This window comes from Paramormyrops kingsleyae, chromosome 2 (assembly GCF_048594095.1).
Source record: "Paramormyrops kingsleyae isolate MSU_618 chromosome 2, PKINGS_0.4, whole genome shotgun sequence".
Classification (NCBI taxonomy): Eukaryota; Metazoa; Chordata; class Actinopteri; order Osteoglossiformes; family Mormyridae; genus Paramormyrops; species Paramormyrops kingsleyae.
The window spans coordinates 24,304,460-24,323,274 of record NC_132798.1 but is presented as its reverse complement, the minus strand read 5'-3'; the positions used below and the strand labels follow the sequence as shown (position 1 = coordinate 24,323,274).

The 18,815-nt window shown below is 50.5% G+C and overlaps 1 protein-coding gene across 2 annotated transcripts in view; it reads right to left on the bottom strand.

The window, feature by feature from the left end:
- fbxl17 (F-box and leucine-rich repeat protein 17) overlaps window positions 1–18,815 on the bottom strand; it is a 210,546-nt gene that overhangs the window by 134,082 nt on the left and 57,649 nt on the right. For both annotated transcript variants that reach the window (XM_023803000.2, XM_072708315.1), the window contains exon 7: window positions 6,800–6,930. In XM_023803000.2, coding sequence (XP_023658768.1) covers window positions 6,800–6,930 — 131 coding nt within the window. The remainder of the gene's footprint in view (window positions 1–6,799; window positions 6,931–18,815) is intronic.

The window sequence follows — 18,815 nt, the reverse complement described above, 5'->3', positions numbered from 1 at the left end:
CGTTGTATTTAAATGGCTTCTTGAATGCTACAATGACTGCGTGAATACGCTTGGGGCTCTATGACTCTCCCTTAAAATGGCACCCTTGTGAACAGACTCGCTCCGGCATCACAGGCGGTTACAGAGCATCTCAGCTCACCCCAGTGACGGGGAGGGTCCTCCTGCCCGCCGTCGCCGTCCGCTTTTAGCGCTACAGCACGGGAGACCATAGCCTGCGGCCTCCGTGCCGCAAGTCGGCGTCCCACACCAGCAAACCCACGGCGCTGTTCTGGCTGACAGAATACATTAACATTTTCTCCTTGAGAACAAAGCCAATCTGTGCTCAAAACCAGCAATAATATAATAGTCAAGGGGAAATCGAGGAAGTGAAAAAGGAAAAAAAAAATTTAAATCCCAAAAAAATCGCTTGCCTGTCTGCCTGCATGTTAGGGCTCAAAAAAATTGCCTCCTAGACACAGCTAAACTGCCAGAGCAATGAAGACACAAGACAAACCGGATGGAGCATATTGAAGTTTAATTTCCAGCAGTTTACCAACTTCACCTTCACACGTAGCAGTGTCAATACTTATTAAAGTGAGGCTTCAGTAGCCGTTACTCAAAATTAATAACTGTACAAGGATGCTTAACATCTCGTTTTTTTCACCTAGGCGCCGTCAGAAGTGATCACCTTCGCCATGTTTCCTCCCGCTATTTACTCACGTCCAATTTTTCACATTTTCCAACTATCTGTCAACAGGGAAGCGCTTCTGTTACACTCGTTCGCTTGAATAGAATTCTAATGTTTCGCAGCGCTCCATTTGGTACGATGAGACAGAAGTAAACTCCCTAAATAAAAAGAGAAATGACACTGAGATTCTGAAATAGCGTGAATTCTCCATAAATACACCTGGCAGCTAAATCACAGATCTCAGCAGGATTGGTTTACTGGCCAGGGGACGTATAGAAAGAGTAAGGTAAAAACAACTGTAGTAGCAACAGGACATGAAGCATTGTGCGTCTGTTTGTTAGAGTCAGCGGACAACGGGTGGGTGGGGTGGGGGGGGGGGCTTGGAGGAGGAAGAAAAGCAATCAGAAGAGTTAGTATGTCTAACAGGACAAAGAGGAAAACCTTCCTCTGCCCTTCTTATATTCAAATAGCTCCTCCTTAGCTCAAGAGGGCTGTCCGGCCTGTGGGGGCCTTTCCCAGAGATGTCATAGGTGGGGGGGGTCACAGCAGCCCCTCCCCGGCAGGTATGACAATTGGCAATAACATCACTCTGCCCAAAGATCACGCCCAGGTGTCAATGCCTCTCTGCGTGACCATAACATATTCCACAAAATCACATGCCCCACTCCCTGTAATTTTGGTGCAATTTCTATATTACGCACATTCACACACATATATTCATTCCCCGAACAGCGGTACAGTCCGCAGCTGCCCGACCTGGGGCCTTCGCTGCCCTTCCCCGCTGTCAAAAACATAAGCGGGAAGGGGGGGAAATAAACAAAGGAAAAGGTAGAAGCTGTAAGGTAAGGAAGCAGGAAAAACAAAAGGACAGATTCACAAGCAATTTGAGCGAACTGGGGGCGAACTGGGCTCCGGCACCGTCGCTTAAACACCGCTGTAAGAGCAGAGCGAGAATGGAGGGGGACCCGACAGCCCCCACCGTGCACGCACTGGGGGGCCTCAATAAACAACCTCATATACGCCAGAGCAGCTTTCCCGGCCTGGGGCGAATGGCCTAAATGCTAGCCCCCCCCCCCCCATAATGACTGAAGTACAGGGTCTCCATCACCCAGATTAAACCTGAAAGGTAAAGATATACATACATAATGCTTAATAAAAACTCAACACTGAGGGTGTCACCCAACGCTTTCATTTGCAAGGCCCTGCAGCCTAAATAAATATAAAACATGAAACGGGGACGGTGACCATTTCAAGAAGCTCGCTTAATATTCCGTGGCCCAGCCGTGCCTCTTTTTATTTATGTTTTATTTCATTGCAATAAATACCCGACATGTAACGGCCTGGCAGACATATAACTGCTAAATGACTCGATGGTGGCTTTTGAAAAATAAAATAAAAACAGAACAGAAATAATGCAGGAGTATTTCACAATGTGCCGGGAGCGGGAGCAGGAGCGGCCCGCGGCAGGCCGAGCGAGGGCCGGATCCGCTTCCAGTGTGCGACGCCTCCCCGCCTCCCCGCCGGCCCCCGCACTGCCGCTTCTCCAGCCTTGGCGTGTTTTCAGCCCCCGCAGCGGGCCAGATTTCCGACCGGGCGTGCGCCGCGTCCCACGGGAAAAGCCACATCGGAGAGATTAATCAGCGGCGTTATGATGTCGCTCCCACGCTCCAAAAGGATGGCACAGCTGGCGCGGGGCACCAGCCAATTATGACATTACATCGCCTCATGGTGCCGTCTGCAAGCACGGCACGGGGGGCGCCCACCGTGCCCGTCCACCATGCCGGAGGCTCCGCATCCAAAACTCAGGAAGCAGACTCCTCTCCGAGGACGCCGATCCGATCGGGACCAGGCCGTGCGGGCGGCAAAGCAGCTGTGTGGAGCCTGAGCGGGGTTGCCAGGGGTGGGAATTTGTGATTGGTATACGCAGGCCAGCGCATCTGCTGCGACGCTTTAGGCGCATGGCCTAGGTGGACAAACAAAAGCCACAAAGAGGAGGAAGGGACACTCGGATGGTGACGAGGAGCCCAAGCTTGCCGGGCAGGGGGGAGACTCACTCCTGGTGGCCGGGAGATTGTCACACCCCTAAACTTGCCACAGGGGGATTTATAGGAATGCTTACCGAACTCAGGCATGAGATATACTGCCTGTGTGCTAGTTATAAAGGAACTCTGGCTGGGCGGGGCCAAATGCAGGTTTTAATTGACCTGCAAATGGAAGCAAGACATACATAAATATCCTTCAACAGCAACTATTAAAATGGCGAAAAAATCACCAGAGAACAATGAAACATCCGAGGAACAGGAAGCGCAGCCAGACATGTGTGTAAGAGGTTTTACAGAGTGCTTTTTACAGGGAAGGGCACCTTGGCAATCAGTTCATCAATGGCTCCTTCATCGTTCCCCATATTCAGGCAGCGCAATCCAGTAAAAATGCTTTTTTTTTAATGGATTCACCAGATTTGGTGTTTTTCTGCCTTTTTATTCACAGAGAGCGCAAACAAGGCTGTAATTTTCCATTCATATGTTCACCTCTCACAAAATCTTTCACTGATGTCAGCAATAAAAAAAAACAGTCACATGACTGAGATCTTGGAGGGAAAAACCACACTGACAGGGCCATTCCATCTCTCTCCCATTTAGGAATGCACCTCTGCAGCTTCTGACTCAATACACCGAGGTCAACTAACGCATTCAGCAGTAGTACCACCCCCATCCAACCCACGACTCCTTCAAGCCCCTGAGACGGCCGCAACCCAAAGCCAGCCCTGTTACGGTCGCATACCAGCCCGGGGCTTGACCTTCATCTCGACTTCAGAAGCCGTCCATCAGTGCCAGATCCGGGGAGACAATACTCATTTGGTGACGTTTTCTTTTTAAGGCAAGAGAAGTCTACTTCTGACATTGCCCACAGACACGGAATGCAGTGGGATACTGGCCGCTTGCATATGGAGGCAGTGAGCAGTCACAGCCAGCTGCGAAAGTGACAGGGTGCTTACGAGCAGGACGGGCTGCGTTAAGGCGGGAGGTGAAGTGACCAACCCTGACGCAGCATTCAGACACACTTCCTGCAATCTCAGTAGCCATAACGAAGGCCTATGACATTATTAACCAGCACTCAGACACAAAACCGGTGGGGGGGGGGGGTACCATACTGCCAGCTTTCTCCTATTTTTCGAGAGAGATGATTAAAAGACAACAAGAAAACGACCAGCCACTTTGCCTCCCCCAGGGACGCTTCTCCACATGCATCCTTATCGAGGCCGAAATACCTCCTGCGAATGGTGGGGACAATTTTCAACATCCATTTACTCACAAGGCTGGTGTGCCCATCCGCGGCCCATCGCGGGCCCCCCAGGGAGAGGCAATCCGCAGAGGCAGAAACCTGCAGTTACTCTTAACCGATACAGTTAAACTGTTAAAGAACATAAAAGTACATAAAAGTAGAGCAGCCCATGAAAGGGCAGCACGCATCACTGCCCGGACGCAGCTCGCCTGCAGGGCGGCGCCGGTGTTGGCTGATCGTTACCGATTGGCATTGGACTGCATAGTGACTTCCAGAAGGCCGGGGCGGCCGGGACTGACGCAACCTCACACTCGAACCCTCAGCTGAGCGCTATAACAGGTGCAGTGCCTCCCTCGCCTCTTTAAGCACCAGGGGAAGCGCAGATTTGCTTTTCAGCGAGAAGGATGCAGCTACTTCAAAGAATCATAGAAACTAAGCCAGCAGCCGAGCATAAAGCCAAGGACAAGAGACACCACTGCTACTTCATCGTCAGAGTGCATCTGCAGGCGGCAAGCGGGGGAGGGGGGGGATGGGTCACGGGACCGCAGCCCGGCTGACGGGGGCTCTGACGGAACTGCGGTGCGCCTCCCCATCTGAGAAGACGATTTACGGGAGGGGAGCAGAGTAAGTCTGAGATTTAGAGACGCCCAGGTGGAGACAGGCCTGGAAGGGGGCATCGATTACCGGCTTTCGCCCTGCAGCCGCTGCATACTAAGAGGTGGCAACCGGAGAAATTTAAAATGAGCTGACACGACCATCGGCACGGATAATCTCCTGATCCAATTCCGAAACAGGCATAATTTCACCACGGTGCCGGGAGCTCAGTTTGCTCTTTCCCGCTGCCACGCCCCCCCCCCTGCCCGCCCCTCAGCGCCACATCCGGAGAAGTGAGGCAGATTATCCGCCGGCGACGTGGTTTCGCAGTCCTTGAACACTCGGCGACGCAATATACGGCCGTCGGGCCGGGAGAAATTACCGCTTTCCCCAGGTGGCCCACCAGGCTGACTCGGATCAGAACCGCCTCGGTAAAAGTCACCGTATTTTATGGAATCAATCTAAATCTGATACAGGGTTAGGGGCAGGAATAGATCAAAGCCCCCAGAAGAATCTGTAAGACTTCAACTTTTGCTGTTGCTATCACCACCACCCCCCCGATCTGGTTCATCATTAGAAACCGCGAAGGCTGTTACAGGATAACAGTCACTGAAGTGCCCTGTAAATTTCACAAAGTCATAAACATGAAGGACGGTGCAGTGGGTCCGGCGGTGTCTGCGGCACGCTGTAAATCCAGCGGCGCGTTAGAACCTGCGGCCACCATGACGCAACGGGCAGCACCTGCCGGCCTATAAATTTGCGTGTGAAAGCAAAAATATTTATTATTAAAAACTGCCTATTCCAAAGCCGCCGTCTGGAATCGCGGGGTCGGCTGAGACCCCTCCCTTCCTAACGGAGCAGGCCAGCACATAACCGGCTGACAAACACGCCCCCTCCCCCACCCAAGAGCACCCACTTTTTCATGAGGGGCACGCAGCCGCCCGGCACCCTGCAGGGACACCCCGCCATACCACCACAGGCGTTCCAATGGCCACTAGCGTGCAGCGTGGACCGGGGGGGGGCAGGCCCGGCACTGGGCACATGCACCCCCACCCACCCCCACCCCCCACCCAGCATGGAGAACATGTGGTTCTTGTCCATGCATGAAATGAGATCAATCTAGATGTTCATACTGGGAAACGGGCAGCAGGGAAGACCAGCAGTTAGTGCATCGGTCCAGCAGCAGAGAGCACACTCCACCCAGCAGCATCCATCTCCATCTCCATCTCTGACTTCCTCTCCATCTCTCAGCAGCTCCTACATTTGCCATCACCATATCTGAATTCAGTACTGGGAATTAAACCATTACTCAGTGTAATAAACAGCAAGCTGTTGAGCGATCAGAAAAGCAAACATTCTTAATTTGGATTCTTTTTTCAGTGCATTTGCTAATTAAATTCCCCCCCCCCACTCAAATCTCACCTTGATGGAACCCGGCAGCACGCAAAGATTTAAAGGTTTGCATAACCCCCTGCCCTCCCCCCCCCAAACAGCTGATAGGACAGGTCATTAAGTCCCTGAGTTCCTGTTAGATGTTGCCTGCCCCCCCCCCCACATGGGGCAACCATCTGTCCCCATTGGATAGTACGGCTATAATCTTCATTACTGCTCAATGGTGGGGGGTAGGGGGCTGGTAAGGATTCTGCCTGAACGGCGACTCAAAGGTAAAACAAACAAATAAAAATGCAACCTGGCTTAGAATAAGGGAGGAAACCATGAAGGGAACTATTTAAAGAAAAGGAACAGAAAACAAAAGGCCCGCCAGTCGAGCCGCGCCGGATCTCCGATTACCTTCGCAGGGCGACACAGATCCGGCCTGCATCATTTAACTGTTCTGAAGGCAAATATTTCACCTTAATAAAACAGCCTGCTGTATCCATAATAATCGATTGGAAGTCAGTCTGCTGACAAGTATCTGCTGTACTGCAGGTCCTTCCCTCAAAGGAGTGATGGGGGGGGGACACACACTCCCCCTTCCAACAACAATTACAGCTCTCCCACATTCATATTTTAATGCCCCAATAGACTCATCATTTTTTTTCTTAAGAAGGTACAGAACACGATGGTGGAAGCAGGTGCGCAACAGCCATTTACCAGCATCATGTTCAAAACTGAAAAATGATAATTAACAATAATAATGATAATATATCCAGTTGTAGGAGACTCAGTAAAAAGAGGTCCTGATAAGCAGAGTGGTGTTTTCCCCTCCCTCAGGTCAGGGGCCCGGGTCAGGGGCCCAGGGGGGGTGGTACCTACCTGTCGTTGATGCTCCAATTGAGGCAGAGGTTGAGGGAGCTGAGACTGCGGCAGCTGCGTACCACCTCCATGACGGTCTCGCTGCTGAGCTCCGAAATGTGCCGAAGGTCCAGGCTGCTCAGGTTCTTCAGCTGGTGGGAGAGACAGGGACTGGCTGGGTTAAAATGGCCAGAGTGGGACAGACAAAGTCATAAAGAAGTGACCCACATCGAGCATCTTCCAGAGCCGAGCCCACGCCGCCGCTCCCTTCCTTTCTCCATGCAGTAATAGTGTTGGGGCGACAGCCATTCCATACTATCATAATATTTCATTTGAAATGCGCTCCAGCCATCACGTCGAATTTAACTGCTCCCCGTGTGCCATCAACCTCATCCAAGCCAGCGTTTAACACTGCAAACAGGCTAAATGTTTTCACTGCGAAATCCGGCTGTTTTGGCAGCAACCCGTCAACGCAACGATATAGGGTTACATTAACGTTCTGGGACAAATAACGTGAGCCCCCGAAATCGCTGAAATAGTTCAATCTTTATGGGTCATTAGCGTATAATAGCTAACACAGAATACAGGGGCCCCCTTGAGCTCAAAAAATAGCCTGATGCTAATTACTGAAAGGGTTCAGTACCTCTAATAAACCTGGGCACTGTAATTACACTCGCAATTACAGTCAATTAGCAGAAATGGCGTTGCTGGAATTTTGATGATTTCGGGACACTGCTACAGACAGGGCAGCAGTGAGGCGGGGGGGTGGGCGGGGGGGGGGGGTAGTCTGAAGGTGAGTCACATATAAGCAAAACATGCAGTAAATAATAATAATAAAAAAAAACTCTTCTCATGAAGAACAGCAGAAGCTCCCCTCTCACTATGAGCCTCACGTTCGATATTCCGACTCCCATCATACATAAAGCTTCCTGACACAGAGGTCACAAAAGGGCACAGAGGTCACAAAATGGCACAGAGGTCATCTACTCCAAGACATAACATGCCAACAAAAGGCGAGCAGTGTCACCAAATATCAATACGACGCAGGAAGGTCACTGCCAAGTTAATTAGCTACGTCTGGCTTCCTGAAGGTCTCTCCTTTGTGCCAGAACTTTCTCCCTGGACATCAAAAGGGGTCCTTTCTACATACATGTAGCGATAAAAGGCATGACCACTCTTGTTTAATGAGCTGAGGAATTCCAGGGATCTGAAGATCAGAGATCCTGGAAAACAGCAGAAAAGTATGAAAAACCAAGTACACTGCACTTAAATTTGACCCTAATGATAAGCTAAACTTCAAACTATTTTTCAATTAGATACTTCCTATTAGAATTACCAGCAGCTAGTCGAGAAACTGTACAAACTTTGTACCAAATGGGGTTTCACAGTAGTCAGTAAATTTACAATCCTAGAGGGAAATAGCTAAGCTTGAAAATGCAACCATTCGGCACCACAACAAGCAATACAAATTTAAGAAAATGAAAAGGAATAATATTATACAGCGTTACACAGTCATACTGCATCCACGGTCAAATAACCGACATTAGCTAATGTCTTTCGCTGAAGTCGCCTGACTGTTTCTTCACAGCAAATTTTAACGGGCAGCAAAAACAGACAAAAACTTTTACAGTGAGAATGCCTCAAGGTGCCGATGGTCTTTATTCCTGCATAATGAGGCCGAGAGCCGCAGCACGGCGCCGTTTCATGGCGTTTCTGCATAACACAGCGCCTGCCGGCCCGGACCAGGCAGGACGCCGCCCACCCACGTGCCACCCGGCGCCCCCCGCACCCCCTCCCAACCCCGTGCGTCAGCCGCGTTTCTGACGTGACTCCTCATGCCTCGGCCCAAATGGCCCCCACCTGGCCGCCGCCACCGTCTGCGGAGGGCTTCGACAGCGCGGCAGGATGGAACGCGCGCTCGTCAGATGCAGAAAGGGGCCTGACAATTAGCGGCTGAAAATGTTCATGTAATTGTGTCATTTTTATCACCCAGATGGTTTATTGCCTCTTGTGTTTCGAATGTACAAGCCTGCAAATTGCTGCATTAGGGCCCACTTCTCCCAGACGGCTCCTCCTGCTTCCATCTATTACGCCCCAATCAATGGGCCCACTTTGGAGAAGAAGATTAATCATCTCTTCATCCTTAAATAATCAGCCTCTCCACCCCCCTCCACACACACCCCTTCCTCCCTCATTCAGCCTGTTTTCACACGTTCCTTCCCACCCCGCCCCCCACGGTGAAGCAGCGCTTCCACCAGCACCTCAAGGGTCCGTTGGACACCAGATAATCTGCTGCTTGGGGCCAAGGTTTGGCGGCAGGATGGGGAAGGCTAGGAACTGGGCCGGAGATCGACTCAGAGCAGAGAATGGGGGGACAGCACCGGGCAGTGTTGGGTTCATACAGGCCATCATGGACACCTGTGTGTATGACACGCCTCATCTCACCATACGGGGGCCTCGGTGCTGGGCCCCTGTGAACATGTCACACCTCACTTCACCACACGGGGGCCCTGGTGCTGGGCCCCTGTGAACATGTCACACCTTATGTCCTAGGTCCCTGTGAACATGTCACACCACACCAAACCTCACCTCACCACACGGGGGTCCCGGTTCTGGGCCCCTGTGAACATGTCACACCTCACCTCACCACACGGGGGTCCCGGTTCTGGGCCCCTGTGAACATGTCACACCTCACCTCACCACACGGGGGTCCCGGTTCTGGGCCCCTGTGAACATGTCACACCTCACCTCACCACACGGGGGTCCCGGTTCTGGGCCCCTGTGAACATGTCACACCTCACCTCACCACACGGGGGTCCCGGTTCTGGGCCCCTGTGAACATGTCACACCTCACCTCACCACACGGGGGCCCCGGGGGCTGAACCTCATGGACGAAGATGCAGATGACGCTCGATCCATGGGGTGGACGCCAGAAGATCAGTGCGCATAATTTCCCGGCACCGTGGCACTGACGGAGTTCCAGGGAGTGAGAGATTTCCATGCTTGTACACAGCAGGAAAGACCGCTCTGGGGACTGATGTCACAGAATATTCTGGACGCTTAATAGCCCGATTGCAGCAGCATACTATATATACACATCATGGAAGATTCAGTGGCGATTAAGAAAGGAAATTCACAGCAAGAGGCCATCAAAAAATGAATATATACTATTAAATTAACCAGGATAATTACCGCAGTGTTCATTACCATCAGCGCTATACATTATATTATTAATGCCATACGTATAATAATATGACCACATCATGAATAATTACCAACACTTAAATATCTACTTCAGCAGTATTATAAGCACCATTTATACTGTAAGTATGCTCATAATTTTTTCCCATGCAAAGTGGGCAAGATTCCTGATGGGGGGGGAGGGGGGGGGGAGGTAAACTGATATTGTGCCTGTAAATTGTCCCGCTACACACCTCATTCTCATGCTTTTAAACATACATCCGTCCATCCATCCGTCCATCCATCCATCCATCACAACCACATATCCGGGACATGATCACAATGTGCTTTATTGTACTGGAATTAAACATATAAAAATAGGCGCTAAGCTAGCAGATGGCTCTTCAGACGGGACCCAAGGGCAGCTGCAGGTTGGGTGCTATGAGTGGACACAGAGAAGCAGCTTGTAGCTTTAGGTAACATTCAGGTACCCCTGGGAGAGCGACCTTCTGAGGTCCATCAAATGGAAAAGCAGCCAAAATGCACACCACCCAACTGTCTGCTGCACATGATACTGGAGAAACAGACCACCGACTGCAATATGAAACATCACCACTGATGGAGGACGCGCCATTTCTCATCCTACTTATCACTACATCTGGCCTCCCGAAAAATGGGGAAGGTATTAACTTTTATCTTTCACAATAAACAAAGAAACTGGTAAAAAAATAAATAAATAAAATGGAACACCTGGTGAGTGAGCAATTAAAGATCCCGTGATCAGGCCCTCAGGTGACAGAATCAGCTGGTGCAAACAGATTAGAGAAGCCACGGAGGAAAGCAGCAGCGTGATTCTGAGGAACACAGCCGGATCGGGAACACGAATCAGCCGATCGGAGCTCCCCAGTATCGCCAGCGCTGTAGGGATGGGAGGGCCGGGGAGGCGGTGTCCCTCCTGCATGAGGGATGGAGTGGGCGGGGCCACGTCACAGAGGGAGGGGGAGGTGGGGGTTCCCGTCACGGCCAAACGGAATGCAAAGGAGAGAAGGAAAATCAGTACCCATGAATGAAAGCTACATTCACATCTTGCAGTTGCCCACCAATTTTTTTTTTATCATTATCTTTGGTGTGTAAGGTGCCAAACAACGGTCTCCCTCCAAAACTGAACCCTCCCCACTGGCGGACTGGAAGCCAATCGAGTGCCGACACATGGCCAGCGCCCCAACCCCCCCGGTGACAGGCTCATCTCGCATCTAGATGATGGGGGAAGGAGGTGAGGACCCATATATGCTCATGCCCACAGATAAACACACATCTGAAATTGCTTACGGCCTCAGCACTTTCACAGAGCGCCTCCTCTGGGCCCTCGGGGTGCAGCAATTTTTTTTTTTTCTGGGGGGGGGGGGGCTAGGCCTTTATCCACAGAGCTATTTGTTTATGAATTGCACTCAGCTCAAATATTAATACTCAATTTCTTGGGTGGCAGTCCGGACCAAATCGCATTCACTCCCCACCCCCACAAAGCAACTCAAAAGTACCTTGCAGGTAGCTTTGGGGGAAGCCAGTCCCTCAACGATATAATGCAAATCGGCAGTTTAAAATTTCACCAGGCTCTGGCGGCGGCTGGTGACACAAAGGCGAGATGGGTTATGAAAATGAGCGCATTAACACTGCCCCCCCCCCCACCGCTGTAAGCAGGCCGTGACACGAAAAGGCCAGCAGGGTTAATCCAGAACCATGTTATTTCGAGGGGGCCTTCAGGATGTGAGGCAGGGGGGGGCTGGGAGCAGAGAGATCCACGCCGCACCATGTGTTCCCATTTGCTCGGACATGCGTGATTGATCCAACCTTACTGATGATCCGCTCTGTCCCTGCGGTGTATATATAATTAATAATTTCCAATTAGGCCTCTTCTTTCTCTGCTTATTTTTTAAAATAATATACAGAGAAGGTTTCTCATTTCCACTGTTCCCACAGCTAATTTCTCATCACACGTTTGGCAGCTAATGCGTCTAATTACTCGCCGCGCGCATAAAAACAACGAAAGCGGCGGATCGCGTCTCTCTGCAGCCAGTGGGAGCCGCGACCCTCCCGTCAAACACCCAGCACAAACAGAGGCCCACCACTGCACACTGTTTTTATTCCGCTTTTAATTAATTACAGGGAAATGTTTTTAGTCTTGAATCCATAATGGAAACAATACTTATTATTTTTGGCGTGAGAGCTGGCACCTGGCTGGAAGCGGACGGGTGTCTTATGGACCCCCTGCCACCATTAAGGCTAGTTTGACCCCTGCAAGGCAGCACCACAGCTGATGAACCACGGCCCAATGCTATCACACGCTACAGCAATGTAAATATTTACCGTTTGCAAAGTAATCGCTGATATTTATTATTTCCTGACCTTTCAAAGCTGTTGGCTTTCGATTTTGAGCACCCACAACCCCTACCTTTGGAAACAGCTGGTGAAGTCTGCTCGTTCTCCAGCTAAATTTAGAGACGTTTAACGTACAGGAAATAAGCACCTGTCATTGGGCGAAGAATAAGAGTAATGTTTTCAGAAACACAAATAAATGATTGTCGAAATGAGTGCAGGTTTCCAAGTTCCACTTGGCAAAAACGTGGCCTCTCAGCGGGCGATCCGGCGCAGTGCAGAAGCGGCGTGCCCACCGTAATGACCGGATGCAGCCTGCCAGGTTGCCACGGTTACATTACGAACGGGATATACATCTGACTGAGAGGCACTCAGGGCAGTAGGAAAATGCAGCTGGAGCTGGCGGTCATTAACTTGTCCTGTGATTGGCTGGCACGTGCCCCGGTGTATGCCGCCATAGGCTCCAAGGTTCCTGTGACCCCCATACAGGAGGAATGGTATGGAAAACAGATGGATGGCGAGAGAGATGAGGGACTAAACATTTAACTCCAATCCCAAACCAATCTCAGTGTTTAAGGGCAAGGTAAACTCTGTTAACAAAAAATGACTTTAGTCTTAAGCAACATTTAAATGTACAACTACATTCCACTAGATATTTTATATGATAGCTTTAGCTGATGAGAACAGCCCATCCATCTATCGATTTTCTGTAACCACTTGTGCTCCTCAGGATCACGGGGAGTCTTGAGCCTAACCTGAAGGCTATCGGCACAAGGCAGGGAACCCAGAATGGGGCACCACCCCGTCGCAGGGCACGCTTACACTGCAGTCAGTCACTCACACACAGACACCCATAGGCAGTGTTCGGAGGAAACCCCACAATAACACGGGGAGAACATGCAAACTCCACACACATGGAGCCACAGCAGAGATTCGAACCCTGGTCCCAGGGGTGTGAGGCGACAGTGCTAACCACTGCACCACCCCCGATAAGAACAGCGATGATGATGATGATGATGATGATACTACTACTACCATCATCACAATACCCATCAGTCATCCAACCTTCTATCCCAGTCAGGGTTATGGGGGGCCGGGGGCAGAGGTCCCTTTACCATTTACATGAAAATGCCCTAGAGACAGTTTATCACGCAGTCATGGGGTGGGGGGGCGCTGCAGTACGTGTTCTGCACCCGTGACTTCCTGGCTCTTGTCCAGCTCCGCAGCCGTCATGGCGGTGTCATGCTTTCTCAGCCCGGAATCCCTGACGCCCATCAAGCCGGTGCTCAGAGCGGAGCCAGGAGCCAGGAGCCAGGAGCCAAGCCGCGTCGCTGAGCCCAGAGCCGACATGCCCGCCACTTCTCTCTTCCACTCTTCTCTGCGTGTTTTTTTTTCCTTTTGTCCTGCTGGGCGTCTAAATAAAACAAGCTGTACAGTTTACCCTCCCCTGCCACTAGACCCGTTCTTTCAGGATCAAAACATGCCTTCTCTCGATAGCGAGGGGTGGAAGATGAAGGTCAGACAGAATACAGTACAGGTGCGGGGGGGTGCCGGGACAAATCCCCCATCATAAGCCTTAACATTTCTTACAGCGTTCAGTCCGTGTAGCGAATAAAAACATGCTTTTGACGCGTATGTCAATCGATCGCTTTACTGAAATACAACAGTGGCACTTTATTTTATTTTTGTCTTACAGAAGACGTCTTGCTGGAGCAGCAGTGTCCTGTGTCTAATTTTATTGCAGAAAAGGCAGGCGGCCGTCATTTAGCAGGTTAAAAGCCAAAGCCTTTAACGCAGGAGCTTAAAAAGCCAGATTAATCAGACATTTTATTTTATGTTCCACTAATAAAAAGAGTTTAGACCTATTAATGGAAGGGGAGGAAATAAATCATCCCACACCTGTACTTAACGACCGGGCATTTTTAATGGGTTAGCTCTTCCGTTCCTCCTCGTTCCCGCATCCGCTATCCCGAGCCGCTCGCGGGAGGAAACCACCAAGGGTTGTAGGACACGTGCGGCGTCGAGCCGTGCCGATGACATAAGTAAGCGAAGCACGCACGTCAAGCTCGATTCCATGAATTCAGGCAGATCTGACGGGGGAGTCGTCGGAAGAAAGCCGCGCTAAGCCGTCTGGCAGGAACCACCGCGCTTCGGAAACTGCCCCGGCCCGCGTCTGTGCAGTCTCTGCCTGCGAACACGTTCTCAGATTAAGAGCAGAACCACTGGTCCCAAAGGAGAATGGAACAGCAGGCCATTACTGCCATGATGGGGCACATGACAACTTCACAGAACTTCCTTTACACACAAAAAAAAACCAAAATGGAGAACTGTCACACAGAAATATGCTATCCAGTAACGAGGGCGGTGGCCAAAAAGAGGTTGATGTACGAGGACATCCTGAGAAGACATTAAAAGCAGAACCCATCGTCAGAACATGTGACGAGTAAAGTTTGGATTCAAGTCTAAGTGGGTCTGGTGTTACCGGCCTCGAGATAATCGTTTCCAAATGACAGAAATATTCTAAATGGAGCAGGATATGTTGATATTGTATTAAATCCATATATATATATATGTTTGCCAAAAGCAGGACCAGAGGACTTTTGCTAATGGAACTCTGTTGAACTGCCAATTGAAGTTATTGACGGAGAAAGTGACAGGAACAGTGAGGGGACACGAGCGTCACCAAGAGCAGGAAATGCAAATCAGGGCTGTCGGAGTGACCGATTACAGCGATCCGTCATGTTAATTAAACACGCGAACGCACACATCAATGCTCGGAACATGCCGACGCAAATAAGATCAAACAACTAATAACTGCAGAATGTGATTGATTAAAGGTTTAAGATCTTAAAGTAATTAAAGGTTTGATCTTATATTCAAATGAATATAATTGATTTAAATGTACATTTCATAATGTTTGAGATAATATAAAGTAACTGTAAGCTTCAGATAATGGAAAAGGAAACAGCGAGTCAAAAAATTAAATTCTACAGATATTAAAAATTCAACAGTTCAACACAGTTATAATTTGACGCGATAATGGAAATTTAAAAAATCTATATGAGCAGAGTCCGTGAGCCGGGATGAACAAGGTGCACGGGTGGGGGGGGGGGGGGGGGGGGCGGGGGGCGGGGGGGTATTTTTCGCATCCCCCGAGCAGCGATGCACATTGCAGTCGGCCGCCCTACGCATCACACACCATGTCGGCATCCCGCTCATGGAGGGCAAACGCCGGTCAGGTGTGACAGTGGGCGTGCAGAGAGGGGGGGGGGGGGGGGGGGGGTTCGGTCATCAGGAAGCCATGTCCCGTTTCGCCGGATCACCATGACCAGCCCATCCCTCGCTGCCGGTTTTCTCCGATTCCATGGTGATTTGCACGTGCTGAAGGTGGCGTACGTGACAGACAGACAGCCGGCGTAAATGTCACAGAGAAGCACATTCACACAGAGGCATGCATAAGCATAAAACGAAGGGCATCCACCCACACACAGCGTAAATAATGCACGCCACCACATCTGAACGGCGCTACCACGATCCTGACTGGCTGCTGCGGTGGCAGCAGTACGGGGGGACCGTGTGTCATGCAGAAGTGACGCGAGAGCAGCACGTGCTCCCACAAAGCGCAGACCCTGTCAGTTCCCCGGCGCATTCGCACGCCGACCCCATCCACTGATAAACGCGTGTCGGTATATAAAGGCCTATCAGATGCGAGCAGTCCCTGAAAGCGCGGTCGGTGTAAAGCGACGGGCCCGCAGATGGAGCGGCCGGGAGCCAACTGCGCCGCTGCTTTGGGTTTTTTCCCACCGCGGCCGGATCGGGGCTTTTCGCGAGGATGCCTGATCTGCCCGCCGCGGATGATTCACCGGTCGGCGCCATTGAATCAGGTTTTGTCATGGAAATGGCGGCGATGGAATCAGTCACACAACCAGACCCTCGAGCGGCGCGGCGCGTGACGCAGGGGATCGTTTGGAGTCGAGGGAGGCTGAAACGGAACTCGAGTGCGTCTCCATCCCACAATTCCTACCATCATTCCAGGGCCCTTAGGTCCTTACCGTTAGCGGCCACAGCTGCAATGACAGCAATGGGGGGGGGGGGGGGGGTGGGGGGGGGGAGCTGGCGTTCTGCCCCTGCGACCGCATGGGCTCCCCCTAATGGGGGCTCCACTTGGGCTCAGCTACACTTCATCAGTGCCTTGGTCATGCCGAACACCTTCATCTCACTCTGGAAGTTCCCAGGTTTGCTCCCCTCCGATATACAAACCACTCATGTCTGTTTATTCTTGCTCCACGTCCCAACGCCCCCATCCCCCCCCCCCCCATCCAACTGCTCAGTAAACAGCAAACATCACCCAGGAATTCCTCAGCAACGATGGTGTGACCCATTGCAGACGCGTGTGCCAGGAGAGTCCGTAGCCCTGTAACCCAGCCGCTGAGCTCACACTGTGGCTTATGTGCAGAGAGACTCGCCAAAGGTCAGACGAAAGGCCCCAGCTGGTCAGCGGAACAGTTTTAGGGGTCAATTTATTATCCAAATTCAAGCTGCACCGGCCAGGACACTCAGCTGCTGATCGATCGACTCACCCGACTCAAGAACGTGACGCACGGCCTACGGAACGTCCATAACGGTAAATTTTATGAAAAATCAAGGTTATCTTATTTTTAATTTAGCGGCAAACGTAATCTGTGTAATCTGGCGCCGTGTGGTGGGGATATCTCTAACGGCGAGCCCTTCATTAGCATGGTAATAAGGAAACAGCAGGGTCCTCTTCTGCCCTAACATCTCTGGATTCAGTCCATTACACCTTAATGAGATTTAAACTTTAAACTTTGCTAAGTAGCGAGAGTAACTCCTGAGAGGGCAGACTCTAGGCCACCACTCAGGAACCCACGAAGGGAATATGCAAGAAGATGGGGAACGGAGCACTTTTGGAAGAAGGTTTTAGGACTCTAAAGCTATTAAGAGGAAGTTTTAGGACTCTAGAGAACGTTTCAGAACTCAAGAACTTTTGGCAAAAAAAGTTTTAGGACTCTAGAACCTTCAGGAGAATCTTTCAGAACTCAAACTCACAGAACTCAAATACTTGGCAAAAAAAGTTTTAGGACTCTAGAACCTTCAGGAGAATGTTTCAGAACTCAAACTCACAGAACTCAAATACTTGGCAAAAAAAGTTTTAGGACTCTAGAACCTTCAGGAGAATGTTTCAGAACTCACAGAAATTTTGGTAAAAAAAAGTTTCAGGTCTTCGGAATCTTCAAGGAAACTTCTTAGTCTTGCTGGTATTTATTAACAGGGTGATGGGAGGGTCTCTCCAGACTGCCGGGCATTCCATAAAATTGACAGCGTTTTATAGAGTCTGGAACTAAACTCATTCTCATGAGAAGGAGAAATGGCGAGCCAAGGAAAGAGGGAAGTTTGGCAGAGGAGTTTGATGGAGGGGTCTGAAGCCGGCCTCCGTAACTCTGAAGGGGGGGGGGGGGGCAGGAAGGCGGGCCAGCACTCTTTCCATGCGAAGTAAGAAAGCAGATGGTAAAGATGCCAGGAAGGCAGCAGGTTAAAAAAAAAAGTCACAGGGGAGGAACTGCATCTCACCCATCAGCAAAGCACTTAACCTCTCGCTCGCCAAGACCAATCCAGCTGCATGAAGCACTAAAGTAACATGCAAGAGTCACTTAGGGCCAAAGAGTCTCTCGAGAAAATTAATTAGCAAATAAAAATCATAATAACTCATTACGAAAAAAACCAGGCCAACACTAGAAACTGTAATTTTACCAGCCCGACAGCAGGGCCTCAGCCCTAGATCAGGGGTGGATTAGGGGGTACAGCGACCGCAGGGGGGTGATAGATGGGGGCCCGCTAGCCGACTGAGAGATGGGAAAACAGACCGGCAGGTCAGCAGCGACGCCCAGGGTAGATCAGAGTTCAGAGTCCCTGTCAAAGTGACGGCCAGGGGAAGGATGCGTTCTCCTAAACTCCAAAGAAAACAGTGTCCGACTTCTCCATTCCAAAGGCTTCATGTTCCTGAGCTTGTGGAGACATTCCCCCCACCCCCCTCGGAAAGCCAAAATCTTCTTTAAACACAAATCACAACAGTATGACAGCTTCACGAAGTCACAACAGTATGACAGCTTGAAAAAGCACACGGTTCAAATGTGGAGAGCACACCATTCCTAAAATCACTTCCTTGTGCCCCATTACTGCGGGAGTGTCAAAACCAATCCCTTGTGTGCACCGGATTTTCCTGCTCACGCAATTATCAGTCTAATATCTCTGCCATTCTTTTAAAGCACATCTGAAGACCATATTGTGAAAATAATCCCACACAGAACCCTCAAGGGACTGATTTCCAAAAGATTGCTTGCCAAAAGTCAAGTTTTGATTAAAAATGAGTAAATAATGAAGTGCTTGCATGAACTGTACACCAAGACAGGAACAGATGGCTAACAGGGACAGCAGCAAGGAACCACAACATTCTGCTGACCACATC